The sequence below is a fragment of the Caloenas nicobarica genome, chromosome 9 (genome assembly GCF_036013445.1).
Source record: "Caloenas nicobarica isolate bCalNic1 chromosome 9, bCalNic1.hap1, whole genome shotgun sequence".
In the NCBI taxonomy this organism is placed as follows: Eukaryota; Metazoa; Chordata; class Aves; order Columbiformes; family Columbidae; genus Caloenas; species Caloenas nicobarica.
Window position 1 is genome coordinate 22,401,516 of NC_088253.1, and position 17,741 is coordinate 22,419,256.

General features: G+C 41.4%; 1 protein-coding gene across 1 annotated transcript; it reads right to left on the minus strand.

Annotated features, from left to right (window-relative positions):
- Positions 1–651: 651 nt before the first annotated feature.
- On the minus strand, positions 652–16,607 carry CA5A (carbonic anhydrase 5A). The gene is made up of 7 exons (XM_065641144.1): positions 16,454–16,607; positions 14,945–15,142; positions 11,015–11,133; positions 9,286–9,381; positions 9,052–9,114; positions 7,009–7,164; positions 652–5,570 (listed from the first exon to the last, which is right to left on the minus strand). Exons 1-7 carry the CDS (start codon positions 16,554–16,556, stop codon positions 5,391–5,393), a joined length of 915 nt encoding a protein of 304 aa, XP_065497216.1. The 5' UTR covers positions 16,557–16,607; the 3' UTR covers positions 652–5,390.
- Positions 16,608–17,741: the final 1,134 nt, after the last annotated feature.

Below are 17,741 nucleotides of genomic sequence, written 5' to 3' on the forward strand. Positions count from 1 at the left end.
TCCTAGGAGGGAATTCCTTAACCAGGAATGTAATCTACTGTTCCCATCAAAAGAAGTGGAAACTTGTTGGAATGAGTTCTAGGTACCTATACGATATCTACACTGTAAGCACGGCTAGGCAGTGAGACAGAAATTAATGCTTATTTCACCTGATTACCCAATTTTTATATAAGATTTTTGTAGCCACAACCACTAAATGTGAAACTCTTGAGTTACACCACACATCAGATCAACACTTGGTTTTATCAAGACCAATTACGCCACAGAAAAAGGAGCTTAGTTGACAGGTTGAGCTTAATGATCAGTGTTAAACAAAGTAGTTTAGCAAAGATCCTCAAAATCTGGAATCCCATTCTAGACGACATGTTGCATCTAGCTGAATGTAAGAAATAATTAGATATCCTTCCGTCAGTGCAGCGGCAACAGAGAGATCATTGTTCTTTCATTCCAATTATAATACAGTTCAGCAGAGTCTTTCATCGCTTTTAAGTATCACAGAATGTCTGACATCTGATTAGACTCCACTCCTAATGAACTGGTTCATTCTCAAGGAGGAATTGTGTTATTTTCCTGACAGAAAATCTGCCTTTTAACTTGGAGAGCTTAATTATACAATGAGATACAGACACAGGTTTCTCTGTGTTTCTTTATTGGATGGTCTCACACTAATTTAACAGTTTAAAACTACAAGTTTCTTTACATCAGGTAAAAACTGAGGACAAAGGCCTGTATCCCAGGAGAACAAAAGACATTCCCTGTTACATATTTTGTCTGCAAAGACAATTATTTCAGTAAATTATGGTTAGGCAGATAACATATATTAAAATACGCAATGCAACAACTGCCACGTAAACAAGTTGCACAAAGAAAAACGCAAAGATGTGCCAAGAAATACCAGTTAAGACATTCAAAAATCAAGGCATTCAGATTTTAATGCCAGCACTATTGCCTATGGATTTGAGCAGAAAAATGGGACCCTTCCTCAAAAGTAAACCAGGTAGAATTCCAGTATTCTAAAACCCAGCAGGTTTTTCTGAGATCAAAACATTCTCCATTGCTATGGCTTTCATAGCCAAAAGATACACTCCCGTCAGACTTTTAAAAATACCAATTGAAGCCGTGGCGACAGAAGAGAATAAAAGCCTGGCCAGGGACACGTGCTGACGAACACCTGAGGTGCCTGGGTATGAGAGTTCTGGAATGCCGGAATACGGATCAAACACTCAACACACCAAATGAAGTCGCTCCAACTATGAAGTCGCCAAGAACGAGACTTCTGAGAAGAGCGATATTTAACAGAAATACTGAAAGGCAGCTGGAAGTCAGACCAACACGAGTGCAGATCCATGCTCAAAAGCCTTCTATTCCCATCTCTATAAGCTGCCCTCTAAATTATTTTGATTAGTCTTTAATTCCTAGTACTTGCTGCCCCAGGAACACCTCCCAGCACAGTATTAAGTGATGGAAGTGACTACTGTGCAAGGACAAATACCAGCGTGTGCTCTGACTCTTTTGTATTTTACCACCTAAAAGAAGAGCCTAAAGATTCCTATGCAGAGACCTTTCAAAGAGACTTTCACTTAGTTGTGCAAAATCATTAGAAATATTAGCTCAAGTCCAACAATCAAATCATTCCCCCCACATCCCCAAGTAACTGAGAGAATAAGGCGAAAGAATTATATCCCGTCTCCTGTTTCACATACATGTGCAGGTAAACAGAATTATTTTTCTTTAAGTTAGCTTTTGCAAGGCCAGTACAGTTATTATAACATAAAAGTTAAAACAAACAAACAAAAAACCCCTTTCTGTTCATTTCCAGCCTGCTAATTTCAGCAAGAATCCACTCTGCAACTGAGATACTGTCTGCCTTACCCAGAGCTGCTAAAACACTATGACATAAATGTAAGACTCAAAAAAGCAGCAAAAAAACTGTAACAGACAATCCCTGTAAGGCTTATTTTTGTAATGCAGTCGAGTTATATTTTCTATGTTGACCCTGTTTTCAGATATTTGAAACTATCAGTGCTAAAGATTAAAATGTATTCATTTCATGTAAGTATCTTCAGATGTGATTTTATCTAAATATGTATGGAGTATAGCTTATTAACCATATGAATGGATAATACATTTATTCTCCAAAGCCTCCATGACTATACTTTTAACAAAATAAGTAAACCTCTATGAGAATTTTAAATAGATCACTGAAAAGAGAATATTCAACACTACCTTTGATGGATGCACGGTGGTGAGCATCTTAAAAAGAGATTCACGCAACTAGGAGAAAAATTGATTCAGTGGAGCAAACCTGACCATGGAGAACTCAGTTGGGTATAAGCACAACTACGGCATTATCAAACATCTGGAGAAAAAACATTTACACCACAGTAGTACCCTAAGAACAAAAGGTGTATTTTGTATTTGCATATGCTAGGAAAGATACATTAACTAGTGAAACAAGCTCAGGGGATCAGAGGTACACAAAAACTCAGTGGAAATTATCAAGGCAGCTAAAAAACTTGGAGCAATTGCATGAAGCCTTTTCAAAGACCCATTCAGGTAGGACAGGCAGGATAGTTTGCTTGTTTTTAAGAACTTAAACTGATAGCCCCAAGAAAACACTGCCTTTTATATAAGAGATTATACACTAATTCAGAAAAGCTGTCTTAACATGCAACTTCAAGCACATTTAATTTTCATGTATGTTTTTAGCTGGTAACTCAAACTGATCCAAATTAAACACGCTGTTCCCTTCATACTTTTAAGTCTTCATCAATAAAACAAACGGGTGGCTTTTCACTGATCTGACAGAGCCTATTTCAGTCCTCTCTACTGTATTCAGTATTTATAAGGCAGTAGTTTAATATTTTGATGCAGGCTACCTACAGGTAGCTTAGTCATCTATATTTTTAAATGTAAAGGCAACATTAAGATGACTTTATATTACATTTTTTCCTAACCACTAACAATGAGTAGCAAAAATCTCAAAGACAGACAAGATCTGAGCCCGTTCTGCATCACTGCCATCTTTCTACAGGGTCCTCCTCAGAACAGCGTTTGCAAGAACACGCTGATTGAAAACCTCCAGCTTAACCACAACTAGGTCAAGGACACTCAGGCAGAACGTAAAAGAATTATTTTCCTGGTGCCAGAACTGCAGACGTCCCTTCCAAAATTTATTTTCGAACCTGTCGTTCTCTGGCAAAACCATCACTGATGTGACTCTGCAGATTAGTAACACAGTGAAAAGTCTGTCTGATGATGCCAAATACAGTTCAACCGAGTTCATATAGGTTGTATAGTTCTACAGAGTCCATCCAAGATGGTAATGAATCTGAAGATAGATCCTGCCACATGGAATACACCACACAGTAAAAATAAGTAGGCTACATGGAGACAGAAAAGAAATTTTCTTACATTTACCACACAGAGTCATTCTAAGGTTCAGGGGGTACATTTCAAACTGCCAAGGGAGAAAGGCACAACTCCTGCAACATAACAACAGCCTGAGGTAGAGCGATTAGGGAAGCAAAGGCAGGACCTGGGTGCTTCATTGCTTCAACAAGAACATTGAAAAGCCTTAAAATCATCAGGGTCACACAAAAAAAGTGTTAAAGTGCTTTTAAACTGAACGTTTGGGCTTAAAAAATAAGAAGTATTGATTCTGAAGTTCTGAGCTAGCGTGCTGGCATCACTTGTGCTGAATCACAGCAGCAACCAGTGACCTTGCTCACCGGCAGATGCAGAGCAAGGACCATCTGTTCTCCAAGATTCCTCAAATACAATCAATCGAAATCGCATCATGAGCTTACAGACAGACCTGCTCCTCCTCAGAAAACCTGACCAGACATTTGGTACATAAATTTCATGCACGGGCACGCTTAAATATAGTAAAGCGTAAAATGCCAGTGAGAAAGGTGCTCCAGAGAAAATTACGTCTAGTACCCTGTTTCCTCGAAAATAAGACCTACCCTGAAAATAAGCCCTAGCATGATTTTACAGGATTTTTGAGGATGCTCGAAATATAAGCCCTACTCCAAAAATATGCCCTAGTTACTGTTCATTAAAAAGTCAATTTAAATAGCGTCCAGGCAGCTATACATGTAAAAAATGTATCTTCTGGAGCAAAAATTAATACTGACCCTGTCTTATTTTCAGGGAAACAGGGTAGTAGTATAATAGTATCCTTCAGAGGTAGATAATACTTGTGGCAATGGGACCCTCCCTCTTGGGTAAGGCTCCACAGCTGGCAGCTTACACAACAACTTTGTCTGGTCCACAAATCAATTTCAACCACCACTTCACTTGGTTACCATAAGGTGCTATAACACAACGTAGTCCCCAGTTGTCCTGACGCAAGACAACTCTTCTTGTAAGAAAAGTACAAAAGACAAAACTTTGAAGAGAGTGCACTGGTGCTTTATGAGTTACTGAAAAAAAGACTTCAAGTATGTGAATGCTGCATTTTGTCCATACTGTCCTAGCACTGGATTAGGTTTCAGATTTTTTTTTTTCCCCCCCACAAATACCATTGGGAGGGTCAGCTGGGCTTTATCTAATTTTGCTTTCCTTTGATGTGATCCATTTCCTGGAATCAACTGGACATTTTTGCCTAATTTACTGCTCTTGCCAGTCCTGAGATACTGGTGCATTCTCTTCATCTCTCTTCTCCTGGCACATTATGAATACAGAAAAGTAAAAGCTGCCAAAGCTAAAAGCTTCTGCATCTGTTACAAGGTTTTAGAAAAAGTCTTCTGGCTTGTGGTTTTGTCAGAGCAGACATTCTGTGACATCCATATCAAACATGGGTCATGCAGTCAAGAGAATGGAAAGAGGTTCGATTCTGTAAGGAATTTTTTTCCTTCTCGTCATCCTAAGCACCAAGGAAAAAGGAAGATAAAATGTCTCTGTGTATGTGAGCAGAGAAACTAGTTCTCTTCCCAAACCTCTGAAACAATTCCACAAAAGGACCTGATCAGTATTAATACTTTTCACTTCTTCACACATCCTGCTTGCTAACATGTTTTTAGTTGGGATTATTAATTCACCCAAGTCACTGAGAGAACATTTGAGGAGACACCGAACAATTCAGAAAAGAGGTAGGAGAAAAGATCTCCTGCCCTTATTTTTCCTTTAACTGTCAAAGTAATTCCTTATTCATCTCTGCTTTAAAGCAAGCCAATTTGTAAAGGGTTAATATTATTTCCAAAATAAAGCAAAACTAAAAAAAACCCCACAGCTTCTCTACTGAAAGCCAAATGGCACCTAGCAGAACAGAAACCGGCTGGCTGTGACACCGTACAGCGCACATACACTGCGGAAAAAGGAAAAAGATGTAAAAAAGATCAGTGACATCCAGGTATTGCAGCCTGGACTGACACTTCATGGGCCGGCTATGGCCTGACCTGCTCAGCACGGTCCTTGGGCTGAACTTCAGCGTCCAAGAGATGTCTGCGCTGGAAGGATGAACGGACGGTTCGGTTCATCAAGGGCTGAAGAGGGCGGAAGTTGTCAACCATCCTCTTCTCTTCTTCACCATCTGACGTGAAGAGCAGCATCCGAAACGCCTCCAGCTGAGGAGGAGAAATGTCCAATTTTGCCACTTTACTAACTACAGAATTAGTGGAGTTCACAACAAAACACAATCATTCATGCTTGAAAAAAAAAATAAATAAAAGTATTATTACATTTGCATTCTGAGAAATTTTAGCATGAACTTCTGGCACTTCTTTGTCACCTGCTGGTAAAGATTACACCATCATCCATATCAATGTAGAAGATGAATTGTCAGTCACCTGCCATCTTTAGGCAAACTAAATCTCAAATCTAGCAACAGCTGAGACTGAAACAATTCCCATTCAAATACGGGAACATACGCCGTATTTAAACAAACCTCTCCGACTTTCTTAATTTACACCTTTCCTGGAATTCTGTTATTTTATTCAGACATGTATATACTGGCATGCAGAAAAGAGGGAACCTCAACAAGCAAGAATCTACATAGTTGTTGTTCTCTGAGGTTTATAGCTGGGGATTAAAACAAGTATGCAGCAGATCAGCTTTTAATGCTCACAAGGGCGTGACAGTGTTAAGTAAACTATAAGTCTTTCTATGCCATAAAAGAATGAGAGTGAAGAGCCAAGAAAAAAAAAGAGAAAAAGTTTAAATTGAAAATAAGAATGACACACTAGGCATTCAGTTCTCTCTGCTCTGTTAACAGTCTTCAGTTCTTCCCGTCCTGTTCCTTTAGGTAAACTGAACCATGAAGATCACGAACATGCCTGTTCTTGAGTTAGTGTTTGTTTGGAGCATGACCTTCTGGATGGATTAGCTCCATGCTAACGTTGTGTTTATAAAAAAAAAAAAAAAAAAAAAAATCAGTATTTTGCCTCATGTCATTGGACTCACACTTATTGGTCAAAGCATCAAAAAAACAGGGACAGTGCACAGGTAACTTTTTGTGCCTCTTAAACCATGAAAAAATAGTAGATTTTTGGGGGTTGTTCATTCCTACTTGGTTTGCACCACTCTCCAAAACTTGTCCCATGCTGTAATGCCCCTCAAAATACTCCACTTCTTCGAATAGACCAAAAGAAAAATCCCGAAAACTTCCAACAAAAAACACAATTTCAGTGCAATTCCAATGAGTCCTCCTTCTGACCATTTCCTACTTGTCTCTACACCTACCAAGGAATAACATGAAGTTCTAAAATTAAAAGCAGTAGAGGGCATATGGTGGCAAGTTTGGGCTGGTGTCAAAAAAGACTATTGACCACAAACTCCTCCACTTGAAATAACTTCTGTAATGCAAACATTTGCTGAAACCTTTGGAATTGAAAAAAAGGAATTCAAGGACAATACAGCTGAGTATAAACATGACTACAGCCACTGATCTCTGTGTATTCGCAGTGAATTACTGGTGCTGGTAAGGAACTACTTGTGTGCATCTCCCCGTCCACGGCAGCAGCCAAACAGGTATGGCATGATTTGAAACAAATGCACGAGATTTACCTGATTCTCATCAACCTCTATTGGCTTCTTCTTGATAATCCACGTGACCGATTCGGTAAGCGGGGGAGTAGTCAAGGAGCCCGCATAGGTCCAATAATCAGGGCATGAAGGAATCAAACAGGTGGGATCAAAGACATCGAACTCGATCACAGTGTCCTAAATCCCAGAAAGAATTTATTTTTATAAATTTTGGGTTTTAAAAAAAAAAAAAAGACAGAAGATTTAGGGAGATCTTAACAATGAGATGAAACACTGTACATGTTATGCATGCATCTGAAAAACTAGTTATTGTGAATACTAATAATGATCTACATAAAATAATAATTTAAACCCCCATAAACATGCACAAAATTGGTAAGCTGGGTTTGAGGCACAGGAGGCAGTTAATGAGTAGACAAAATTTAAATATTTCTGTTGTCCTCAACAGCCATTAGGAATTCAGTGCAGAAGAAACAAGGAGTGCGAAGGAACAACTGACTATGTCTTTGTGGGAGCTGAAAGCAAACAGGAAAAAGAAAGAATAAATGGTGGAATAAGTTCAGGTAGTTCTGCCAGATATACTAATAGACTGCAAACAACAGTGCTTTTACTTTTCAACACATGACTTTAGGCAGCGAGGAAAGGGAAGAGGACTAAAATTTTATTTAAATCACGTCAAGTATTCGTGTCTCTGGAACGTGCTCTCCCACAAGTGAGACACCAGCCAGCAGGTGGGAGCTTCAGAGCCCACAATTTCCTACACAAACATTTTACGCCTGGGTTATTTCCAGGATATGCTGCCAATGTAGGAAAGGAAAAATGCCGGTTTTCCTTAGATAGGCTTTACCAGTTTCCCACTAAGAAATGTCACAATAAAGAATTTTCTAAAACCAGGGAGTTGGACAAGAGATTCTAGATGGGAACTTTCAAGCGTCACATGAGAGAGGAAGGTCAAGGCCATCAAATGGGCATTGTCCGACCTTCTTCCTCCTCACCAGGGTGACCTTTCTCAGGGTTTGCTGCTGAAGTCAGTGATAACGCTGAGGAGGGAACAAAGGTTCCTTGTCTCTTTTTAAATCAAGTGCTGAGGAGTTGCTGGGTGACTGACACCCTTTGGAAATGAGATCCCTTTTGGAGCAGTCCACACGCAGCTTGATGAGCCTAACCAGCTTGATGAGCCTAACGTTTGAAACTACTCTTTTTTTTTCTTTAAAAGCTCCTCACTTTACTTTCTTTCAAATTCATACACTGTAAAATATACTCTCATAATGGATGTATATTCACAGATTTTTGTAGGTTTTTTAGCACTAAATTGACTTGTTTGGCATTTACGTAGCAGAGTTTTCACTGCACTGCCATAAATATCGGGTTTTTTTAGATTAAAAAAAAATCCTTACTACGATAAACAATGGCACAGCAACTTCACCTGGATGTGCTTACAAGCCACCGAAGTTCACGGCGTGTATTTTTTGTGTGTACTTTCACAAAGGAACCGGCACCTAAAGGAGCATGAGCTGCTTTTGAGCACTACCAAGAGACCCAGCGCTCCCTCTCCTGGCAGAACTCAGCTATGAAGAAAGAGTCCCATTCCCCCAGCAGAAAATTTACTGTTTTAAAAAAAGGCAAAAAATAATCTCCCCTTCGAAGATCAGGCAAAAAAAAAAAAAGAAAGCCTTAACTGCACAAGAAATAAACTACCACTTTACACAGCACAGAAAGCTCCTTCCAGTTAAACACCATAACAAACTAACCCAGTGACATGTTTCCATGGAATTGGAAGGGCAGGCTCCTGAGAGAACAAGCATTAAACATGTGAATGCCCTTCTAAGGGCATCATTTCTTAAACCAAGAGGTTTGGAAAGCTTGAAGGATACAATTCCTCCTTAAAAATGAGCTTCCCCCCAGTATAATCGACAGTTACACCCAAGGTGTCAATCAGGCCCCCTACTGACATTCAGGGAAGGAAGCATTTGGTCATGTTTTGCTCTTCTCCAAGTATTTTTTGTGTTGAATGACTGCATTAGCTATGCCGAGTGACAAGTGGTGGGACACTTAAATACCTACCTTGTGTTTAATTGCTGGCAAGGCATCAACCAGTGTCTGCAGCCCTTCATGATGTGCTCCCAGCTGCAAAGACAGGTGGGAGTCAGAGAATCGTTAAGCTGATATTCTACATATCTACCTTAATCAGTATTTTTTTAAAACAACAACAATCTAGAACTATTTTGTCTTAAATCGGTTTTAACAAAATGAAAAGAAAAAGGCATCATTACAGCTTATTACACAAGGTGAAATTACCTTTAAAAACACTGCAATAACAGCCAAGCCATTGCCTTCCATTACAGCTTCTTCAAAAGTTGGGTACGCAACAGCATTCCAGTGTACCAAATGCAACTGAAATAGAAATGAATGAGAAATCTACACATGCACATGACTTCTGTTCTTTGCTACTTTTGGTCTCTGGCAATTTGAGACACCGCAGCAAGCCACCTGAGAAATGACACGCCACAAAAATGAGCACTGAGAGTTTATTGGAAAATAATTATACTTCGCTTTTTTTTTTTTGAAACAATAGCCAAAGAACCATAAACTGTATTTTACACATAAGAAAGGAATTTCCTATGTGGGAAACTGATTGCAAGGATGCTGGTTAAAGGCACAAAAAAGCTTAGTGTGCCTGGAAGTGAAGGTCCCTTGTGTCTCTGAGCAGGAAGAACAGAGAATGCTGTTCTGCTGAGAAACATTCTCCTGCACTTAACACAACGTTCCTCTGCATTGCTCAGAATCCAGCCCAAGCAGCCCTCTGAGGGGTTTTGTGTATTCCCCAGATAGCCAACAGCAGCCCCAAAACTCAGCCATACAGTCTTGCTGGTAATAAATATCTTGCCAAACTGACAGGTATCATTATGAACACATTAACAGGAGATAAACATCTCAAAAATAAGCAATAAGCATTTTTCAAGTTCTCCATCTTTGGCATTTCACTGTGTATTTATACCTGTCATACTTTCCTCTCTGAGCAATTTAATCTGCATTTTTCCCATTTGCCCCATGTTTTCTATTGACTCTCTTTCTACCTTAGTAGCTACTTAGTCACAAAAGTTTTGCTACTTTAATAATTGCTTACAAGTTGAAAACAGAAAATAAAGTGGTGATGATAACCACTATATTACCATAGAACTCTGCTGTATATTATTGTAATGACTTAAAGAAACAAACAAAAACTTGTTGATGACTAGAATAAACTCTCTAATATCAGCCACAGCTCAGGGGTCACATACACAAGACAGTTATTGTATAGAAAGCAGGACCAGGCTCCTTGAGTTACAGGTGTGGGTGCGAGAATTAAATGATCTTCCATTTTCTCTTTAAATATTTTTTGAAAGTAGTATTTAACATGCGATTTGTTTCTTTGCAAGTGTTTAGTAATAATAAACAAGCGATTTTACAGCAGTAAGGACTGGGAGATCCTACACCTCTTGTGAACTTTTCACTATTGCAGCTCAGAGGTAAAGCATGTTTGTTTTGTTTTTAAATTGAGATCTGAGCTTGCACATTTACCTCCACATTTGCTGTCCACCTGATCTGCACCCCATTAGCTGAGACCTGAGAGCTCATTAAGACCTGGCTGTGCTCTTAGTTTGCTTTATGTCTCGTCCTTTTCCCCTTCCAAAGGAGGAAGGACAAGCAGAGTTGTGCCACCCCATCCAGCCAGAGCTGGAATAGCAACAATACTTTGCTGCCATCAGCTTGTCCACCCCCTGGGGACATTTGGGGAGAAGAAACATTATTGAAACTTTCAGTAAGGGAGACACCGTTCAATTTTAAGATTGTGTTCTTCTCCAGAAAATACCATGAAGATGAGCTTAGTAATACAGCAGCAGATGAGGTGTGGCACCTACCAGGTCTGACCCTTAGCAGTAAGCTGCAATTCTGCAAATTGGGGGTTTTCTGGCACGTAGTGTATTCATAGCCCAAGCCTTCTGTCCCCACAAATATTTGCACTGTTCAGTGTTTTATCTTGTACCTCGGCCGGGTAAAATTTGCTGTCAACTGTGTGCTCTGAACCCCACTCGTTTATAGCTCCCCAGTGGAAGTGGAACTGCTTCAGCCTGTATTGGTTTTCCAAGGGACCTCCAACGATTACTAAAAAACAAAACAAGACACACATCTTAATAAATATGATTTGGAATTGTCCAGACAAGTAACAAGAAGGTTGTCCTTGAAATAAATTTGTCCAGGAAAAAAAAAATCAGATGGAACAATTCTCTTAACTGAAACATTCCCTTAGTGCTTGGCTACTTTTACAATTTACTTTGCTATCAGAAAATTGGTCAAGCAAACACATCACAATTTTCCCCTCCAGTTTGAATCACCTATATCCAATTGAAGATAAGCTAAATATTCTCCTCATCCTCAAGGGAACTTTTTTTCCAATTCACATCAAGTTGGGCAAAGTCATGGTGATTACATGTTTCATTCTATACTCTTCTCCTTGAGCAGGTATATAAGAACTGCCTTACCAGAAAATACATGTATGATGACAAAGCAATGAACAGATCTATTAAATGACATCCCAGCAAAGCCTCAATATCTATGAAAAATATTGAAATTTCCCATGACAATACCAGACTTCGAAAATCCAATTTTGCCAGAAAAATCAGTACATTGTGCCAAAAGTTTAATTCCGCTTCTTTTTTTCAAGTTACAAAAATCCAAACATACCATTCTGCTTCAGCAGAGCTTTCAGACTGCATAACCAATGTTAAAAGATTTCCTGCACAGCCAGAAATACACTAACATTGTGCCTACTGTAAACTGTTAACGCTACACTCCACAAAGCACCTAAAATTACAGTCTGGCTATGGGCAAAATTCTGGGTTTCTGGAAGCTTTATGGCCTTTTTAGCCACGAGTGAAGGTAAATATTCAGTCCACTCTCCTGATTTCAGAAGGCCTCTCATCATCTTGCAAATACATGAATGAAAAAGTCTGTTCCTAGTTTTCTGTGTGCTGTTGGGCTTTACTCACTGCCTCCTAATTGAACCAGGAACATCCTGCAAAGTCTCCATTATTACATCACGGCATCTGGTAAATGAGACCAGAATTACTTCCAAAGGGCTAACAAAAAACACGTAGCTGCAGAGACCCATTTGCCAATTTTTACTTAACTGTACCTTATGGTTAAATTTTATAGCAAACCACTGTTTAAAGTACATAATCTCAACACTACTTTTGAAAGTAAGTTAATCATTTTAATGCTAAGGAGAAAACAATGAGAGGCATTAAGAGCTTTTCTTGTCTTTTTTTTCTCCCCTTAAAGCCAGCCAGCAGTTTTGAAATCCTAACTAGACAGGCCTGCTTGTGATAAAGGAATAAGCTAAAACAAGCTAGGCAAATTGACATTTTCTGAGCTCTTAACGTAAGTGCAATACTGACCATCAATAAAAAAAAAAAAAAACAAACCATGGTGGAGAGAGATGAATTTTGGGGATGGGATGAAGATGTGGCCCACGCTGCCAAATCTTTCAGAATTAAAGTTTCTGTGCTCTAACACCATCCATTCCTGATTCTGCGGTGATGCAAATCCCCAAGTGACTACAATCATGTTCATAATCCCATTCACTTGAGCATTTACCTCACAAAGTTAGGCACAGGCACACCTGTAGAAAATCAGGTTCCAATAGTGGACACAAGAAAGTGACACGAAACAAATCGGGACTTACAGTCCCTTTACGCACTTTTTTGCCATTTCATTTCCTCTCAATTTACCAGTCTTGATAATTTCAAAACAAAATGGTTTAAAGGAATTCTAACAACCACCAGGGGAAAGGATCACATCAGCTTTTTATTGTAGCCCTAGTTGGGTTTCAGCCTCAGTTCCCTGCAGATGGGATTCAAGCACAGCCAGGCCCACACTCCGTACATACCTGCCCCACACCCTCTTCCTCTTCATCCTCGTGCTCTGCTCATGAGCAAACACCCCATGGCAGAACTACCTTCGTCTTTTGCCCAGGTCTTGCTTCGCCTCATCTCAGGAGTTCAGCATTTTTGTCTATCCTGGATGCACGTTTCATTTTTTTCTTTTTCATCTTTTGTTTCGATTTTTTTTTTTTTTCAATTTTTTTTGTTTGTTTATCCATAAGCTCCCTTCTCTGGATTTCTACTATTGTTAGACAGAAGCTGGCAGAAAGAAAAACCAGAAATAGCAACAGTAAAGAAAGAAAGGTGGAGAAAAGAGGCAGACACTTGAAAACTTAGCCATTTATCCAGCAACACCCCGTGATCCGTTGTTTCTCTGTCATTTTGGAGTTCTATCACTGATCCTTGAATACCGTCATCACCCTTCATTGACTTTAATTCATTTGAGGAGGATGATGATAAGGCAGCCATCCAGAGGCAGCAAGATCGCCCACGCTTAAAGATTTACCCCAAGTGTTCAGTTTCATAGGCGAGGCAGATAAGATCTTGCAGAGCTGTGATGTGCTCTGAGCAGCCAGCCTCTGAAAGTCCTAATCACCCCATGCTTGTCTCTACGTCATAAAACTGTCCCTGGTATTTAAATGTTGCAGATTTCTTAAATTCCTGCAGGCAATTCTCCTCCACTACACTAGTTCTCGCAGAAAAAAATGACTTTGTTATCCATCAAATTGTAAATCATAACACTTTTCAGGAATGCATCCTCAACAGATAGTGGGGTATGGCTGTATAAAGTGCTAAATTAAAAGAAAACCAACCTAGAGCTAGTAAGTTAAAAATCACTAATGAGTTAATAAGTGATGTCTCCATCTCAGTTTCTCCTCTAACCCCACCTCACTAATGCAATAGCAGTTCATACTGTAAGAACACAAGGGCACTACTTGGTTTTTTTATTACCTATCACAGCGATCATCTTCTTCCCAAACACCAACCAAAACCAGTGGTATCATGGAGACAAAGCATTTGTTTACTAGCATGCTGGAAGCTTCCTTCCCAAGAGCATTACTAAATCCCTTACAAAGTTCTAGCATCTCTCACAGTAAGCAGTCACCTTAAACATAAATGAATCGAACAGGTTCAAACTTGCCCAAGGTCCCTCGGTTTTTCCCTCCAGGTCACGTTGAGCAAACAACATGAATCATGAGCTTCACAATATCCCCAAGCAACTGCTACCAGTTCACCCACCTTTACGAAATATCTTCTTTATAAATACCAGCAATATCCTTTGGTAAAGTCAACTTTTAAAAGGAAAAACGGAGAGGAAATCTGGAATTTGGTAGCAATATCTTGATTTTGAGTCACTCGACTCTACTGAGCATTTAAAAAAAAAATAGCTGCTCAGGTTGGTGCACTTATTCATAACAAATTGCTGGAATGCATAATTGGATTTTGCATGCACAGACCCCTGCTTACACTAAAACACAGGAACACACGCACCTGCTCCCTGTGGTAGCAGCTCACTATTATTTAATTCTCCAAAAGCTTATTGAGATAAGTATGTATGCTTTCCAACTGCAAGTCATTTTGCTACCGATTACCTCAAATGCATTAAATGTACCTGTTAACACTGCAAAAGAGGTAAGTGGCAGATTACTTTATTAAAGTGTAATGATGGAATCTCATTTAAAATAAAGCAGATACATATACATATGAGTGAAGACTGACTCATGTAGATAAAGCTCTGGTATTATGAGACCTAATCAAAAAGCTGGACCTTCGGGCTTGTGCAGTAAGAGTAAGTTTCAACCTACAACAGAGGATTTGTGCACAATGTCCATGGTAATAAATATATAGTAAGAGCAAGGAGGCCTATATAGAACTTCTGCATTATAATTCCCATCACCATAAACCCATGTTTAGGTAAAGCATTCTTCTATTGTACATTCATTTTCAACATCTGTGCTGTGGTCTTACATCATGCAAATATTTCTCCTAAGTATTAGTAAGACATTAAATTGATTTTTCTGAGGTTTGCTTACTTGATTTATCAGTAGAATCATCAAACTCAACCAGGAATGAATATCCGTTGTTCCAGATGTGAAGACATGTTGTTGGGTCATAGCTGATTTTCAAAGGCTTCAGAAAGGGGTCGTACACGCTGTCTCTCCACTGGATGTTGATAGGAGACTGTCGGGTGCCCCCAGGAATGGTAAGCGGGCTCTGCCAAAGTGGATGCACTGAAAGATGATGAAGAGAGTCAGACTCTAATGAGTGATACAGAACTTCCAACTGAATGCTTCAAAACTTTTTGGCAAGAGAAAGTGCTTTGGCATATTGGCTCCAAAGGCTAATTCAAGTCAGCTGATGAACAGGAAACTAAAAAAAAAAAAAATAATAATACATTCCAGTTGCATGACTCAGCCACACAGGGAAGCGCAGTAATCTGACTTAACGGAGCTGATACCTTCCCTCATTTGCAAAATGCTCCTCAAAGAAATTCTGTCCCCGTATTTGTCAGAAAATTCTTTTCCTTTTACTGCCAATTGATTTTAAGGTGGCTTCTGTTTTACAGCTTTGCCAGAGCCTCAGCACATCGTGTTTCCTTACACACCCATTCCGCCATGTCAGATCACACCAGCCGCAGGATAATTCCCACTGCAAAGCAAAACCAGCCTCTTGAAGGTGCTGGCCTTTTGCCTACGTCTGCTACGGGGTGTCACCATTGCAGGGGGCGCAGGGCTCCTCAACACCCACACCGATGTGCACCAAGACGACTTTATGCAGTCAGGACCTACAGCTGATCTTCACACCTGTAAAATTAGGCCTAAACTACCAATTCTGGGGGCAGCTTGGGCACCTCATGCTGGCACGAGCAGGGCAGAGGCGTGAAGTTTCCCCAGGATTTTATTCTTCTTAAAGCCAGAACGGAGACCTGTGTGGACGGGGAGCACCTGTTCACCTGCTGCCCCCCAACATTGATGACCCATTAAAGTTTTTTTGTGCCGTGTCCATCCCTTAAAGCCGAAATGGAGAGATCCTGAAGCACAGTGCTACCGGCTGCTTCGTTAGATACAACTGCTTGCGGTTTTTTTGCGAGGGGAAAGAAAAAAAAAAATATATATAAGATCTTTTAACAAGCTACTCACACGAGAGGCTGCTAAACAACCTTCCCCCTCGGTTTCCTCAGCAAGGGGCAAACTTCACCGCCCTGAGCACGGTCACCAACACGCAGGTAAGGCAGAGGTGGGCGAGAAAAACACCCCTCAAAAGTACCACAACTGTTACGGTTACTGCCATTTCCTGATGTTTCAGCGGACAAAGCCAGGCTGAACTCGGCCTCTTCTACGCAAACTTTGGCGGCACCGGCAGCCCCCTCAGGAAGGGAGCCGGGCGCTGGGGCTGCCCCGGGGCGGGGGAACGAGAGCCGGGCGGGGAGAGCGAAGCGGGCTCGGGGCAGCGACCCGCTCTCCTCAGCCGGCGGGGGGGGCGACGGCAGCCCCGGCCTGTCCCGGGACGGGCCCCCCGCGGGAAGCGGCGGCAGCACTCACGGGCGTCTCGCAGGCGGTAGGAGCAGCAGGCGCCCAGGCTGCAGCGTCGCGTCCCCCGCCGGGAGGCAGCGGCCACCAGAGCCCGGCACAGCAGCGGCAGCATCGCGGAGGTACCGATGGAATCGCCGGGCGCCACCGCCCCAGCCCAGCCCAGCGCGGCCCCTTCCGGCACGGCCCCCCCGGCGCCATCGCCCCCTCAGCCGGGCGGGCGTTTCTCCGCCTCAGGCGAGGCGGTGAGGGTGGCGGCTCTTCCCTCAGGGGCGGGCCGAGCCCGCCTGTTACCGGCATTTTATCCCGTGACAACGTTAGAGAGGAGACCACGGCTCCCTGGGGGTGGGTGTTTGCCATTTCCCATGGTCAGGCTAATCCCCATGCGTGACTCACCCCAAAAATGGACCTTCCCCCAGGGTGATAGCGTCAGGGATTGTTTACACACTTCAGGGGATTAGTGTTTATTCTCGTCTGGTTAGTTTTGGTCCAGTAGGTTTCAGTTTCCCACACCTGGAGCGGGATCCCTGTCCCGAAGGGGTGCGGGTGGGTCTGGCTCAGCAGGGTCTCTGCCCCAAACCGCACACAGAAAAGTTTAAAAAAGTTAAGTTTATGAGCACTGTACCCACCTGCATCTATCCCAAAGGCCAAAATGGGCCCATCCTGGGATGGTAAAATGGGCTCATTCAACTAGTGTTTGTAGCAAGTGATAGGACGAGAGGAAATGGCCTCAAGTTGTGCCAGGGGAGGTTTAGATTGGATATTGGGGGAAAAAAAATTCTTCCCAGAAAGGGCTGTCGGGCATTGGAACAGGCTGCCCAGGGCAGTGGAGGAGTCACCATCCCTGGAGGGGTTTAAAAGGCGTTTAGACGAGGTTGTTAGGAGCACGGTTTAATGTTAGAGTTAGGTTATGGTTGGACTCGATGATTCTGAGGGTCTCTTCCAACCAAAATGATTCTATGATTACGTGACACTGCTTGAGGCAGGCCTCCGTGAAACTGTGACTAAAACATTGGTTATTCTTTGCACTTTTCTGCGTTACAGCTGCCAGCAAGGAACACAAAGCAAAAAGGGCAGTCGGTAGAAAGCTGATGGTGTCAGTGAAAGCACAAAGATGAAGTAAGTGTCCTCATTTTTGCTGGGTCCGTTGGGCAACCAGGAGCAGAACACCACCCCATAACTCCTACCCTTCATCCTGCCACCTGCTTTGAATCGTATTTCATAGTTACTCTCTTAAAATCATTTTACAAATCTGCATTTACCTTTTGGAGATCTTTAATTGTGTTAGGGTGAGTACTTT